General features: G+C 43.1%; 1 protein-coding gene across 1 annotated transcript; it reads left to right on the top strand.

Annotated features, from left to right (window-relative positions):
* The first annotated feature begins 15909 nt into the window (after positions 1 to 15909).
* LOC133111250 (histone H2B-like) lies at positions 15910 to 16300 on the top strand. The gene has a single exon (XM_061221437.1). The coding sequence runs from the start codon at positions 15910 to 15912 to the stop codon at positions 16282 to 16284; it is 375 nt and encodes a 124-aa protein (XP_061077421.1). The 3' UTR covers positions 16285 to 16300.
* Positions 16301 to 17013: the final 713 nt, after the last annotated feature.

Below are 17013 nucleotides of genomic sequence, written 5' to 3'. Positions count from 1 at the left end.
TTGAAGAATACATCAACTTCCAAACTAGCATACCACAGTTGGCAGCTAGAATACCCTGACTACAACAATACAATAGCTAATACAAAAAACAACAATATCTATATAACTGTATAAGTGCCATTATCATCTATAGCATATAAGGCTAATCATGGTGGTGAGTTAGGGAGGGAAAGGTGGAGCCTGAAGAGATGAGTCTTGAGTCTGCATGTGAAAGTGGTCAGAGACTCTGCTGTTCTGACATCCACAGGGAGGTCATTCCACTACCGTGGGGCCAGGACAGACAGCAGTCGTGACCGAGAAGTGCAGGTGTGGCGAGGGGGAGGTGCAAGGCATCATGAAGTGGCGGAACGGAGGGGTCTTCCTGGCCTATAGGTCTTGATATAATATATATATATTATATACAGGGGCTGATCCCTTAACTGCCTGGTACGCGAGCACCAAAGTTTTAAATTTGATGCAAGCCATAATAGGCAGCCAGTGGAGGTTGCTGAGCAGGGGGGTGACATGTGAATTTCTAGGAACATTGAATACCAGACGGGCTGCAGCATTCTGGATCAGCTGTAGGGGTCTGACGGCAGATGCTGGAAAGCCAGCCAGCAGAGAATTGCAATAGTCCAGGTGGGACAGGACTTCTAACTGCCAACCATGGTATGCTCGTTGGGAAGTTGATGTATTCTTCAAGGGTTTAAATTTTATCTATATAGTCACACTAGGACTCGGAACCATACTTTTCTCTCGGGTTAAGAGTTGTTATAATGAATAACCATTTACTTTGGCAGTTCTGTTGGCTTTTAGGTAGTAACACAGTTTTTTACCCCGTGTTTGCTGCTACACCTCTGCTGTTATGTATTCATGGGATAAAAATATAACTTTACAGTTTGACTCTTTTTATTCTGCTTATCCATTTCAGAGTCAGGAAGGTGAGCAGCATGGCCTTCCACAGATCTTCTACCCCAGTGTTCTCCAACCCTGGTCCTGGAGAGCGACAGGGTCTGCTGGTTTTCATTGTTGCTCTGTACTTAATTAATCAATTAGGGCAGTTGATTACACAGTTAACTCACCTCACCTGGTAAGCTGGGTCTCAACAGGGTGCTGATTTTCAGGTCAAAACAAAAATCGGATTGGGATCGATTCCTACATAAGTTTCACCACATGCAGTGCCATGTAATTCCAATGGAGGAAAGAAGGGTGATTCTGATGTAGGGTCAGATGCCATGCATTACTAAATATGATGGGTGGTCTTAATTTTTTTTAAAGGTACAACAGGTAAGATCTTTGTGTTAAAACTTTGTTACAAGATCATTGTAAATCCCTTTCTATCATTGAAAAAGGCTCACTGACATCTTGACTCACCCTCTGCCTGTGTTTATTCATGGGTACCATGTGACGTCACTGTGTTTTACCGCCGCCATCTTTGTGTCCGGTCTCAGCTGCGCGCCACAACCAAAACGACCAGAGAAGACGAAGGAAGATCCGCGATAAAGTTGATAAAATATGCCCGGGATATGTTGTGCTGTTGGCTGTGACAACAGTCGTCAGAGAAATCCAGGACTACAATTATATTCGATCCCAAAGGAGTTAGATCGGCGAAATAAATGGTTGGCTTCAATCAGAAGGGACCACTGGCAGCCAACGTCTAACTCCAGATTGTGCAGTCAACACTTTGTCTCCGGTAAGTTTAGCTACGTTTGCCCTCAACTTAGCTAATTATTATTTTTATCTTTTAGCTCCCTTTGCCAGGAAAACGCTTACAAAAAATTTAAACATGGTTAACTTCAGTTGCCATATAATTAACGTTTGCAGTGTCATGTCACTCTCACATTTACAACTAATCTGGACCTACATTATTTACACCGTACCCATGTTACGGTCCTGTGGTTAATGAATCATCCTCACCAAAGTTGTAAAAATACAATTGAATGCTTGTACCTACCTGTCCACGGCCCTATGTGGAAAAAAGTAATGGTTAGATTTATTACACTAATATTTGTTAAAAACGAAACTGTTATTAAACCCAATAGTTGTAAACCTACCCTTACCTCTGCACTTAATTAAATAGACTGTACTTACCTGCAGTATATATGTGAATATGAGAGAAAAAGATGAAAGGGAAATTACCTTGCTCAGGTTGGTCAATATCTTGATAGTATGCACACATTTAATATTCTACCATTTTTGCCACTCTGTCTGCTTAGGAAGAAAAAATGACAACCCCATGAGCCCTGATTATGTACCAAGCCTGTTTGCACACACATCAGCTGGACAGCGACAGAAAAACATCTATGCCAGCAGTAGGTTTGAGCATACCCAGCAGATGAAACGCAAAAGGACTGAGACTTTGGCCCCGAGCAGCGATGACACTGAGCATGAGTCTGTGGCCCCAGCTAGCACCAGCGATGACTCCGAGCATGACAACACTATGGAAGTACGGGCAGAATGCATGAAGGATGAGCACAATTACTCCCAAGCCATTCATAGCCCAGGCATCCTGAGACCATGCTCGAATGCAGCCTGCCAAGCTACAGTTGTGGCATTGACAAATGAGTGTGCACGACTTAGAGCAGAGGTTCATCATCTAAAGGAAAAAGTTGATGAGCTGTCTTTGAATGAAGAGACCTTTAAAGGAAATGATGACATGGTACAGGAACTCACAGGCCTTCCAAGCTATGCTAAATTAATGGTTCTCTTTACTTTCCTGTCAGGATTTCTGAAAGCTAGTCCAAGACTGACACCCTTTCATAGCTTTGTGTTAACCCTGATGAGATTGAAGCTTAATTTACCTTTATATTTTTTTGTATATACTTTTCATATGTCTAAGACAAGTGTTGTCAGAATATTTAATAATACATTAGATGTCATGTATGTTAGACTGTCACCACTTATATTTTGGCCATCAAAAGAACAAATTCAGATCAGTCTGCCCCTGTGTTTCAGGGATAATTTTAGCAACTGCACTTCTATCATTGACTGTTTTGAAATATTCAAAGAGAAGCCAAAGAACTTGAGAGCTCGTGCACAGACGTACTCTCAGTACAAGCATCACAACACTGTAAAATATTTGATTTCAATAACACCACAAGGTGTTATATCCTTTGTGTCAAACGGCTGGGGTGGACGAACAAGCGACAAGCACATCACAGAAAACTGTGGATATCTTGAGAAATTATCACCAGGAGATGTCATTCTTGCAGATAGAGGCTTCACTGTCAAAGATACGGTAGGCCTGTATTGTGCACAGTTGAAAATACCATCATTCACCAAAGGCAAGCAGCAACTGCATCCACTGGAACTAGAGGCAACAAGGGGACTTGCTGCCGTCAGGATCCATGTGGAAAGAGTCATCGGCCTGGTCAGGAACAAATACACCATCCTCCAGACAACTATCCCGCTGTCTCTCTGCCAAGCAGCCGCTCAAGGACAACCGACCTCCCTTGACAAGATGGTAACAGTTTGCTGTGCTCTCTGTAATATTTGCCCATCTGTGGTCCCCACAGAATAGACACAGTAGTTGCTAACTGTAAACAGTTATGAAAATGACAGACAAAATGTGTTTTGGTTTTTAGTTTGTGTTTTATGAACAAGTGAATGTGTCATATTAAGAAATGTACAATAATAATAAATACTGATTAATTGGAAAAAAAGGACAATTTTATTTCTTTAGTTTCTCTAGTTACCAGTGTTACCAGTAGGCTTACCACAGTAACATCCCTCAGGTGTCTTCTCAGAGGTTGCAGTGGCTGAGAGGCGTGGCACAGTAAACCATTTACCCAACAGCTCTGGTAGTATCCCTGTTCTAATGAAGTCAACCACCTTCAAATACGCATCATCAAAAAATGTGCCATCAAACAGGATACGCTGTACAAAAAGTTCTTGAGGTGTCCACACCACAAAATCACAGTACGTTACCTCTGCAACACGCATTTCAGCCTGCACTTGATACATGTAACTGTGATTTAGCTTTAGGCTCATCACATCTTCCTCAGTGACAGTCAGGCAGAACCGTGAGTCTTTGACACATTCACGTAGAGTGCGGTCTTTTGCACTGAAAGGACACTTAATTTCTAACACGCCACGCTCATGGCAAGCACAGGTCACCACACCATCGGGTGATGCACCAATCCATGGCAGCTCTGGGTTAATAAGCAGCCCTGATGCTGCAACGTTGAGGTCTGCATGGAGATCTTGCATCGCCATCAGGTACGACTCTCTGCCAGTGTCCTCGTTTTCTAGACCCCATCTGATGAAAACACAAAGGCCATGTTATTTTGAACATTTTGGAGAACTCCAGACTACATACTGTAATTAGAATGTTAACCAGTTATCAATTGTATTCATTCATGATGAAGTAGTGAACAAAAAGGCATTTTTTTTTCCTGCTTCCTGAACTTTTATATTACCTGGACGCTTCAGTCGAAAACTGAGAGGAGCGAGGATAGCAAACTCTCTTAATCAGAGATGGTGATTTCTCTGTCCTGGCTGCCTCATGGAACGATGATGCAGTAACTCTTCCTGCTCTCTGATCAAACCACACTCTAGACTTTCTCTGTTCCCTGGTGTTCTCTTCAACTAACAAACACTCAAAAAAGAATTTTACCTATCAAAAGAGCTGTAATTCTCACAAATGAAGCAATTCTTAATGAACTCTGTGATGTTTATATATTGGAATTGTGACAATCTTGGCACTTGTTTTAACAAGACATTTGTTTTAACGAGAGCCATTCTCATTTATTACCTGCTCTGGTGTGAGATGCAGCTTCTCAAAGATCTTAGCACCCTCCTCCAGCAGTGCAGGCAAATCCATTTCAAGCCTGGTGCTTGCATACAGAGTGATCAGAGGTGTTGGCAGATCCAACTGTACAGTCTTGGGCATGTATCTGAGGGAATGGCCTTCGATGACTGACAGGATCGCACTTTTCTTGGGCTTTGCCTCTTGGTCTTCGCTTTGGTGGAGCTGTTCACAGAAGAACTTGAACTCATCAGCGGATGGTCTCATGTGCTGCAAATGGTCTTGAGTTTCTTGCTCTTGCTTAGCAAATATGTTAGACAGCTTATCATATTTAACTTTTTTCATGCTAGGCTTTGTCCATGCGCATGGCTTCTCGGTGCATGTCTGTCCTTCTCTCTTGTCAACAGCAGCCAACACTGTGAACATCAGTGCCGCAGCATGGGAACACACCTCTCCCAACCCTGCCATACATGTGCAATGTGCCATCACCACTGTCCCGATCTCCTGCACCACTATCCATGGACATGTTGCTTTTGTGTTCAGAGCCTGGGAATGATTGACCTGTTAAGTGAAAAATGCAGCACTTTATTATAATTTAGGGATGTTAGTGGTCAGCCAGATAGTCACAAGATAAAAAATATTGTTCCACATTTTGTTGACAATGTTACTTGGTTAAATAATGGGAGCGATGTCATTATTTTAAACAAACTCAAGGAGGCGCAATTACGTAGTAGACTAGGCTATGCCTAGTTTCAGACGCGCGGCTGGTTGTCCTGCATTTCTGATCAGAGCGACCGAGAACTGTGTAAAGTCTAACGTTAATAGCCACATGTAAATGAAACGCACGAAGCCGAAGCAATCGCTATCACTCTAGACTTAACCACCACCAAAATAACACGGTTGATGATTGTTGTTGAATTACTTAGGTTAATTGGTGACTCTAAAATGACCATATGTGTGAATGTGTGTAACTGTGTGAATGTGAGATCTCGTATCTCAATGGGACCTTTCTGGATAAATAAATAAAATACAAATACTTACATGTCCTGTGATCACAAATATATTTTTTGTTTCCAGATGCCATATATTGGTGTCGTTGACCCATCCTGCAACTGAGTATTGATAGGCATCTGTACTCTTGAAAGCCTTAAGGCTGTCTCCGGTGTATGGGGATGGATTATGTATCAAATAAATGTAGATGTCGGGGAAAGTAAGTTGGGGCAGACGCTTCGCAGATTTTAAGGGACAAAATAAAGTTAAAGGTAATAAATAAGGATCACAACCAATAATCGCCGTTTTTTCCAAATATCGCTTTCTTTCTGTCTCGCTTAGATGCGCTGTATTCGCTGCCATGACGGTCCAAAAGTGTCAGTCGGACACAAATATGGCGGCGGGCATTCCGGAAGTGACGTCTTTGGTACCCATGAATAGTCCTTAAATTTCAAAATATGCAGTTGACGGGCCGGCACTCTGTACCAAAACATCATATAGCTGTACAATAATTCAAGCTTATTGATTGAAAATTGGTTCTAATTGCCACAGCCAATTGTATTTCAACATCAGCGTGTTCACAGAGAAGGAGTGGGCTAAACAGTGTTGTGGTTTTACATTACATTACATTACATTACATTATGGTTTGAACGTGTTTGTTAATGTAATTCCTCTCCTGACTGTTAGAAATCAGAAATTACCTATTGTACCTTTAAATATGAACAATTCTACAGGTCCTAGAGCATCTGTTAAGATACACGTCATCATGAACACCAGTACATACCCAGATATTTAAATGCACCGCCTCCCTCCCAAGGAGCTAACAAGATTTCAATTTTCATTTAAAAATGAAACTTTTGAGTGCAATTCACTTATGAGTATTTGCTTATATAAGTACACATTTCGTATAATTAAATATTAAGTGTTTATAGACAAGTTTATACAGTTTAAATCATGACAAAACTGTTTTAAGCAGGTGGTTATAATGTTGTGGCTGATTGGTGTATAATGTGTGTTCAGCCCTAGTGTTTTGTGACCCTTTCCTCTATGACAGCTATGGGAATGCCAATGTGCATTGCTCTCATTTCCTCTTTGGCTACTTTCTTATTGAAGTCTGTGCCAGAGTCCAATCCAAGTCTCAAGTCTAGAAATGTCTTTGAGTGCCTGTATCTGTGGAAAATGCTATAGACTCAATGTCCAGTAGCAATATTGCTTTACAAAAATAAATTAATTCATTTTTCTTGAATGTTTATGAATGCATAATGATTTGTTTAGATTTGAATTGCATATTACCAGACTTGGACAAGCCCATTGTCATACAACATTAGCAATGGAAGTCTACTGTGTGATACATTAAATAATCAGTTGTGCCTTATTATATTCACATGGAGAAAAGACAAATATAGTGTGTCCGCTAGAGTCATCACTGTGTGCTTTAACATGGGACAGTGCAGTCCACATTCTGAAAAAAAAGAAAGAGAGGAGACAAACTTTAGTTTAGTAAAGTTCGAGAGTGCTTACAAAAGCTTAATCAAGGTTAATATTAATTTCTTTTAGAGGAAGATTGTGTGTTTTTTCATGTGAAGGAAAAGAAAGTCTGTTCATCAGAAAGTGCATTCAGTTCAGTTTCAAAAGGGTTTATAAGTGTGGGTTCAGCAGTAGTGGGGACATTATCAACAGAACAAAATTATGAAACATTACCCTGTCCTGCAGTGTAGGAATGTCACGGTGCAGTACCAGTTTAGACAACTGGTTGAGACCACACCAGACCCCTCCCCCTGCCTCACGTAGACAAACACAATAAGCAATGCAAAAAAAAAAAACATGACCAATTCAGATATTAATCAGGAATGCACAGATATACATATACATCCACTCTCTACCACCTGCCCTGTCCTGATCTGATCTCTTCACGGTTCAATGCAAGATTTGCGCTTTAAGTGCACTGTTACCAAATTATTATTTCTATTATTTTTTTTTAAGTATTCAAAGGAGGAGGTAGGAGGACAACCAAAACACTGCATCGTGTTATTCTATACAAATGGTCTACTTTTCTCAACTTTCTTATGGTCAAAGAAAAATTTGGCAGTGAAATAATGGCTTACAGGCTTTTTACAATATGCATTTTGTTTCATGTTCTCTAATTTAAAGAGGAAAAAGAAATTCTGAAAATCCAAAAATCTACTAGTCTAATGTTCATAATCTTTCTGCTATATTCCCTTTGTTGTTTTTCCAATGACCCAGGTTCCCTTTTTCTTCCCTCACTCTCCTTGTTGATAAGATCAACCCAGCTTGTGTTCTGCCCCATATTTATATTTATCCAGCAGTGTGTTCAAAAACTACCCAATCTGGGTTATTTTCAACCTATCCATTTTAGTGTGTAGTGTCCTGTCTTAGTTTGGTTGTTTTATTGGTTTTTATAATTTATTTTAACAATTTAAAATCTTTTTTCTTTTTTAAAACACACTGAATAACACAAACAAATCATTTAAACAAACACTTAAACCAAAGGGAACAAAGACATCAAAATTAACGGAAAACTAATTTTAAGAAAAAGTTATTCAAAAATGGTCACAAAAAACACAGAATATCCGATAAAAAGCAATATGTAATTCAAAGAAACAAAGGTGGATTAAAAGACCAAGAAATAGGAAAAAGGAAAGTCCATTTCCATTACTGTCCTGAGAGGCTTCTGTGTCCCTTGGGGGGGGGGGGGGGGTGGACTATATGATGAGTTCTTTCCAATGGTCCACCCCCCACTTCTCTCTCGCCAGGTTCTTGTTGCCGTGCATGTCCACCAGAATGCCGTCCCGGAGGAGGTTTTGGATCCTCCTCCGGAGAGTGACCAGGTCTACAGCTGTTTTCTGGTAGACCTTGATGTTCCTCGTCTCCCACAGGACCTGCTTCACGGTATTTATGATCCTCCACTGATCCTGGAGCACGGTGGTCTTGCATCCCCCCGGCGGACCGTAGAGGATGCCCTCAGCCATCAGGGAGGACCTCGGCAGGCACCTGCTCAGGGAGACAGAGGAACAAACAAGGCCCCAGACCCGCCTGGCCACGGAGCACTCCCAGAACAAATGGTAGATGTGTTCTGAGTCAGTGCATCCGTGGGGGCAGCGTTCAGTCAGGGCTAAGTGCCGACGATACATAAATGTTCTGGTGGGGAGGCACCTATGGGCTGTCATCCAGGCAATGTCTTTTTGTTTGTTTGTAAGACACTTGTGTGTCACATTTGCCCAGATGACTTGCGGGTCCAGGTCTGGCCCCCCCCTCGGGAGCGTTGCAATTTGGCCAGATCTTAAATGAGCCATAATCATTTTGTAGCTCCACGAGGTTAGGCCAGCCCTGGGCAGATCCGTCCTGTAGGCAAAGTCCTTCAGGGCTCGGTAGACGTAGGGGGGGTCCCAGCTATAGGGTATGGTGAGGTCCAGCACACCCAAGCCCATTGCTCTGAGGAAGGGGGTGGCATAGTACCTGGCAAAGGTACCAGAGGCCTTACCCACCTTCCCTGCATTCTGGACAAGGGTGGCCAGACCCTGCACCATGATGATGTTAACAATGTCTGGGACCCCCCGCCCCCCATTCCGCTCCTCTTTGAGGAGGGTGACGCGTTTTAGCTTTTCCATAGTGCTCCCCCAGACAAAGCGGAAAGCCATCCGGGTAATTAGCTTCCCGGTGGTTTTGTCTGGGGGAAACACCCTCCCCACATAGAGCAGAATGGGTAGGACAATTGCCTTCAGGACGAGGATCTTACCCACCATGGTCAAGGGCCGTGCACTCCAGCTCCTGATTTTATTTTGGACGTGACGGAGGGCTCCCTCCCAGCTGGTTCTCCCTCCTCCGTCAGCCTGGAAGGTCACCCCCAGGAGCTTGATGGTATTCCTACGCACAGGGAAGGAAACGGTCAGCTCCTCACTCCAATGTGGAGACAGAAACAGTTCACTCTTGTCCAGGGCGCCAGTGGCCACACAGAAGTCGTCCAACACCTTGGTGGCACAAGCGATAGAACGACTGTCTGTGGCGACGATGGCAATGTCGTCCATGTACGCCATCACCTTTAGCCGTTCCCCCCCCCGCTCCAGGGAGTGGATAGCCCACCACCCCTGGATTGGCCCTGATGGCATGGAGGAACGGTTCCAGGTAGATGACGTACAGGAGAGATGCTAGAGGGCACCCCTGCCTGACGCCAGACCTCTGACATCGAACGGGGCAGAGGGCTGTCGATTGACAACCACTCTGCCCGTTATCTCAGTCAGACAGATTTTTGTCCAGCGCAGGAGGGGGCCAGGAATGTTCATTTTCTCTAGCACTCTCTCCAAGCACACATGACTCACCCGGTCAAATGCCTTCTCTTGATCGAGACTGAGAAGGCACAAGGGGGACCTCCGCTCCCCGGAGTGGATGATTAGATCCCTCGCGAGGAGCAGGTTGTCATTTATGGACCTCCCCTGCACGCTGCAGGTCTGGTCCGGTCCGATCACCGATGTTATCAGGCCTTGGAACCTCCCCATCAGCGCCTTCGCCATGATCTTATAATCGACTGAGAGGAGGTTGATCGGCCGCCAGTTGCGGAGGTCCTTCAGGTCCCCCTTCTTTGGGACAAGAGCTACTGAGCTCTGTCTCAGTGAGGCACCTAACCGCCCCTCCCTGTACGCAGCCCTGAACACTTCCGCCACGTCCTCCTTCAGGAGATCCCAGTGAGCCTGGTAAAACTCAGCTGGGATTCCGTCAGGGCCCGGAGCTTTGTGTGTATTCAGGGAGTGCACGGCCCTGGTGAGCTCCTCAATGCTCAACTCCGCCTCCATCTGCTCATCTCCCAGGCGTCTGTCCAGGCAGCCCAGGAAGGTGTCCATGAGAGCCCTGTCTGAGGGCCTCTCGCTGTAAAGGCCCTTGTAGAACTCCCTGGCCACCTCCCAGACCTCCGCCTCTTCAGACACCACCACACCTCTGCTGTTAAAGAGAGACAAGATGTTATTCGTCTTGGTTCGTGCCCTGCGGAAGAAGAACCGTGTGCACTTCTCATCCTCCTGGAGGCCCTGGAGTTTGGAGCGGAAGGTCTGTTTCTTCCGGAGGGCAGCATTGTGGCGTTCAAAAACTGCCCTCCCTTCCTTCGCCTTCCTCCGGCCGGCTTTAGGTAGAACCGCCTCTTTGTTGATATTGGCTTCAATCAGGTCGTCTTTGTGCACATTTATTCGTATACATGTGGTTCTTGAAGTTAGTATCTTATTTTCTGCGCTATTGTTTGGAAAAATGTCTGGTTGCGGCAAAGGTGGAAAAGGTCTTGGGAAAGGAGGTGCTAAGTGATCCGCGATTGAGACTCGATCTGCTGTGTTTGGGAGAAGGCACTGTGCTGGTGTGAACTGGCTGGTTAATCGTTTAATTCGTCGGTAATGGCGTCGGGCAGCCCTTCTCACTTTTGTGATGTTTTTAAACTTTACAGGTCTTTTTGGTTTTACCCCCCATAATTTTAATTGCGGGTTTTTAAATGTTTGTAAAACACAATCAGAAGGTGACGTTTTGATCAGAATGAACGTCAAACATTTTGGATTTGGCAAAGCCGTTTTGATGAGTACTTTTGCCTGTCATCTTGGGCTCAACCGCGTCAGATACAAATCCAAAACAATCAAAAGAAATGTAGACACATGCAAGCTTATCATAGCCATTTGCCTGCTTTTATCTGGAGATATTCATCAGTGCCCTGGTCCGGTTAATGCGAATGAGGAAGTCAACAACCTGGCGGATCTACTGGAGAGCAATAACACCTTCTCTCAGGTAAGCATGGTAAACAGTGAACCTGCTGGTTTTACCTGTGACATCCTTACTGATCCGTCTCCACCTCTTTGCTGTCCGGGGGCTGCGTCGAGGGTCGGGGGAGACGATGCCAGGCGGACCGAGCGTGGCGTATTGGGAGAAGGAGTTGGTGTGGCGGGGTTCGATACCAGACGCAAGGGCGACTTCGGGCGGAGTGCGGGAGCGGCGGCCACCGGCGTACCTGTCGCGGAGAGTCGAGATCCGTTCTGTACGGCCCACAGTGCTTACAGAAGCAACATTAACCCTGTTTTTAAAAAAACATCGCAGACTGAACTTTTTAAAAACTGTTAATCACTCTCAGGTGATCTGGGACCCACGGCTCAAACCCAGGGGTATTTTTGGAGGACATATTAACATCCGTAGCCTCACCCCAAAGGCTGAACAAGTGCATCATCTTCTTAGTAACTCTAACTTAGATTTTCTATGCCTGTCAGAGTCGTGGTTACATAGCAACTCTCCATCTGCTGCATTACATGTACCAGGCTATAACACCTTTAGACAGGACAGATCTAAGGGAAGAGGGGGTGGGGTCATGATCTATATCAAAGACCATATCAACTGTCATCAAATATGCTGGCCTTTTAATCATGATTTAGAATGTATTGGACTGAATATAATGCTCTCACCTGAAATGTCCTTTGTGCTCATTGTTGTATATCGTCCACCTTCTTCCAATAATGATTTTTACATCACATTTAAAAAGCTGCTTCAAGCATGTGATTTTAAAACTGAGGTAATACTACTTGGTGATCTGAATTGTAACTGGCTAGATAAGACTAATAGGAAAGCCCTTAAGCAGGTAACAGATAGTTTGGATTTTACGCAACTGATGGAAGGACCAACTAGAATAACTGCATCCTCCCAGACACAGATAGACTTAATATTCAGCAACAAGCCTGAAAGAATTGTTAAGACATTCAATTTTATTACTGGACTGTCCGACCATAATTTGACATTAATGTCAAGAAAACTCACAAAGAAGCGCTTTCATCATTCTCATAAACCTGTGGAGCAACTTAGGATTCCAAAAAATGAAATGGTTAATTTTGAAAGAGCAGTTCAGCAGACTGATTGGAAAAATATACTTACTGGGAGCAACGTAGAAGCAGATTGCAAAACGCTTACAACCAAGTTACATAGTTTAGTTGAGGAGTTCACTAGAAAAGTGAAAGGAAAGAAAAAAAACAATGCACTTCCTTGGCTCAATACTGAAATATTTAACCTGATGAAGGAAAGAGACTCTGCATTGAAAAGAGCTCTGAAGACTAAATTAAATAGTGATAGGCAGAGGTTCACCTCATTACGTAACAAAGTAACCAAAGCAATCAGAAAGGCCAAAGCCAACTTTTTTATAACAATTATCAATGAGGCAAAGGGTAACACAAAGCTGATCTGGGAACAGATTAAGAATGTAATGGGGATCAACCACAGGCCTAGGAACCAGTTAGAGCTGAAACTGAATGGTAAGCTAATGCAAGACCCAGCACAAATAGCTGTAGCCTTTAATGAATATTTTATCAATTTTGTAGCCGAAATCGCACAGAATTTCCCCTTAACAACAGAAAATATTATTAAGGTTGACGAAAGCAAGCCTTCCTTCAGCATTCAACCCATCTCTGAACTTAAGACTCAAGCAATCATTAATTCTCTTAGAACCTCAACGGCGAAGGATATATATGGTATGGATTCTATAATGCTTAAATCTCTGAAAGAATACATAGTCCCCCCTATCACACAAACTATTAACCTGTCAGTATTACAGGGGACATTCCCAAGTACCTGGAAGACTGCAATTGTATCTCCCATATTCAAGTCAGATGATCCCCAGAACATATGCAACTATCGCCCAATCAGCATTTTACCTGTGATTTCCAAGGTTGCTGAGAAGTGGGTATCAGAGCAGCTTGTTTCTTTCTTAAATAATGGTCCATTTAATCTCCATCCCATGCAGTTTGGATTCAGGGCCCATCACTCCACTGAAACAGTTAACTGTTTCTTCTTAGAGAAGGTCCGCGCAATGGTCGACAAAGGAGGTGTTGTCGGTGCTGTGTTCTTAGACCTTCGCAAAGCTTTCGACACAGTCAACCATAAGGTCCTTATTGCCAAACTGTCTCATTAGCACTCAAATGGATTGAGTCATACCTAACTGGTAGAAGCCAACTTGTTTCTGTGAACAACCACTGTTCATCAGCTCTTAACCTATGCACCGGTGTACCTCAAGGATCAATACTTGGCCCGCTTCTGTTTAGCCTATATATTAATGATCTGCCATCTGTCTGCCCTGATGTTGAAACACAATTATATGCAGATGACACTGTAATATATGTGCATGCCAAGACCAAACATCTGGCTGCTGCCAAACTCATCACAGCTATGGATCAGATCACAAATTGTCTGAACCGTTCATGCCTTCAACTTAACGTAAATAAAACTGTAGGAATGTTTTTCACTAAAAGACAATGTAACACCATGTCCAATATATCAATCTCAGGTAAAAATATTAGCATTGTGCCACAATTTAAATATCTGGGTATCATTATTGACTCCAATCTGTCATTCAAAGCTCACATTAAGAAAGTATGCCAAAGAGTCAAGTTTGGCCTAACTAATTTTAAATACATCAGAAATGTAATGCCTTTTAATGCTGCCAAATTATACATGAACGCCATGATTATGTCACATCTGACATACTGTTTGACAAGTTGGGGACAAACTAACAGCTCGTCACTCAAACCACTAGCAATTCTCTACAAGCAAACCCTTAAAGTCCTGGACCAGAAGCCTAACAGCTCTCATCATTGTATCATCCTAAATAACCGTAAACTTCTGAGCTGGGAAGATGTGATCAAATACAAAAACATCTGCCTGGTCTACAAAGTCTTGCATAACACTGCTCCTCCTCCTCTTAACTCATTCATAATCCAATGTAACAATACCAGTCAGATCACCAGAAGCACCACACGAGGCGACTTCTTAGTCCCATTTAGGAAAAGTACATTTGGTCAATTATCATTCTCTGTTATAGCAATACAAAACCGGAACTCAATACCTACCTACATAAAAAATATACATACATACTCCACCTTTACAACACACCTTAAAACATGGCTTTGCGATAACTACAACTGCATACATTAATCTCTGTCAGATGTGACGTGTGTTATGTACACCTCCATCTTTGCTACCCACCTGAAAATTTCTGTGTGTGTTTCAATGTCTGGATGCTACTGTGCCCGTATGCTGCTGTGTCTGTATGCTACTATGTCTGTACGCGATTATGTCTGTATGTCTGCTATGACTATTTGCTCTTCCCTTGTCCCCTTGTACTGTTTTATCTCATGTACTGCATTGATGTTGCTGCCATTTGTGCTTGCATGTCTTGTCTCCCCGCATGTATGTCTTGCTCCATTTGTTTGTGCTTGCTGCAACTGTAATTTTATTATTTTTTAAACTAATGTATTTTAGGGAGCCTATTGTCAACTGGCCGGGGACTACAGCTGGAAATTAGTCATGTAGGCTAAAGCTGCTCCATTTACTGTTTACAGTTAATTAATGGGGACTGTCCACGACATTATAAACAAATAAATTCAAATTCAAATTCGATGCCGTCACCTACACTGAGCACGCCAAGAGAAAGACCGTCACCGCTATGGATGTAGTTTATGCTCTGAAACGTCAGGGTCGCACTCTGTACGGTTTCGGTGGATAAAGTCCGTTCTGGAACAACCCAAAGGCTCTTTTTAGAGCCACCCACATTTTCTATGAAAAGCAGCGTTTCTTTGTTTCTCCGCCGTGTCCCTTTATAGATTCATAACGCTCATATTAGCCTTTTAGAAGCAGTGCGTCCAACGTAATGCATATATTTTATAGGCTGTCAATGTAACGAGACTCGCTCAAATACGAACGCATTCCAAGGTTAAAGGCGAAATCCAGCTGTTCTCATTCTATAAGGGCGATTTCGCCATTTCATGGTAATATTTTATTTTGAGCCTGTAACCTGCTACAAGATCCTTACATCGCCGTGCTTATTAGGGAAGTAACCGAGCTACACTACGGTGCCTTTAATTGAAGTCGCTGCAATAAACGCCATTTTGTCTTCGATAAGGCTGTAAGTCGAGCAGATTCAAAATATGGGGTTAAAAAGGTTAATTGTGGTGATAGTTGTGATAGCTTTAAGTTATAGCTTCAAGTTATAGCTTCTGAACATACTTTTAACATTTGTGGAATCGTCTCCACATACGAAAATTTGGTCTACAAGCGGCCTCCAATGAGAATGTCTAACGTCACTCGCAAAGAAGGGCCTGATATTCGCATACAGACCTTTTCTAATGCAGACGCGCGAATTAAGCGTGACTATTCGTTTCACCGTCTATGTGAGAATGCCTGAGCCCGCGAAGTCTGCGCCCAAGAAGGGTTCGAAGAAAGCCGTCACTAAGACCGCTGCGAAAGGAGGGAAGAAGCGCAGAAAGTCCAGGAAGGAGAGCTATGCTATCTACGTGTACAAGGTGTTGAAGCAAGTGCATCCGGACACCGGCATTTCATCCAAGGCCATGGGCATTATGAACTCCTTCGTGAACGATATTTTTGAGCGCATCGCTGGTGAGTCTTCCCGTTTGGCTCACTACAACAAGCGTTCTACCATCAGCTCAAGGGAGATCCAGACTGCAGTGCGTCTTCTGCTGCCCGGAGAGCTGGCCAAACACGCAGTGTCTGAGGGTACAAAGGCCGTCACAAAGTACACCAGCTCCAAGTAACATGTGATGCAGCATGTCAAACCAAAGGCTCTTTTAAGAGCTACCCACGCAATTTAAAAAGGCACAAAACCCATTGTCTGGATTCCTCTTGTCAAAGCCGTGCGTATCCAAATAAAAGATTAGTTAACGCTGTGTTTCTGAAGAGCTGAAATGCAAGTAAGTGGCGTTTATCAGCATTATTTAATTGTAAATTCTCATTACATTTAATCCGATTTCGTACTGGTATTTTGGTCAAGATGTAAATGCTTAAAAATGACCCTCATTTCAACCTTAGTAAAATGAACACCTATAACAATTCTGTTTTCATTGCCTCATGGCATAATTTGGAGTGGATTGTTTGAACATGGCGTAGTAATACGTCGTCCACATGATTTCAAATGTAGGCTATATTGGTTCCTGATTTGACATAATTGTGTGGCTCTTGGGTATCTGATATATTACTGCCTGTAAACACGGTAAATTCAAGCAATATAAACATGCATATACAAATGTATACTTATCTTTTTAGCTGTTATTAGGTTATTTGTATATATTCATTCGATCAGCCTGTGACTGTACTGACTGGATGAGCCCTCCAGTTTCAGAAGACTTCTGAGGGTAAAAGGGCCTTTCGTCAAATCAACCTTTTTTTATTTAGCATTTTTTTTTGGATATTCATTGGCCCTCTTTGGCCCTGATACTGCCTTTATTCCCCGAGCCTATTGGATCATTTCTTCAGCTTCCTTTGCC

Source organism: Conger conger, chromosome 15 (assembly GCF_963514075.1).
Source record: "Conger conger chromosome 15, fConCon1.1, whole genome shotgun sequence".
NCBI lineage: Eukaryota > Metazoa > Chordata > Actinopteri > Anguilliformes > Congridae > Conger > Conger conger.
This window is presented reverse-complemented; position numbering and strand designations above follow the sequence as displayed.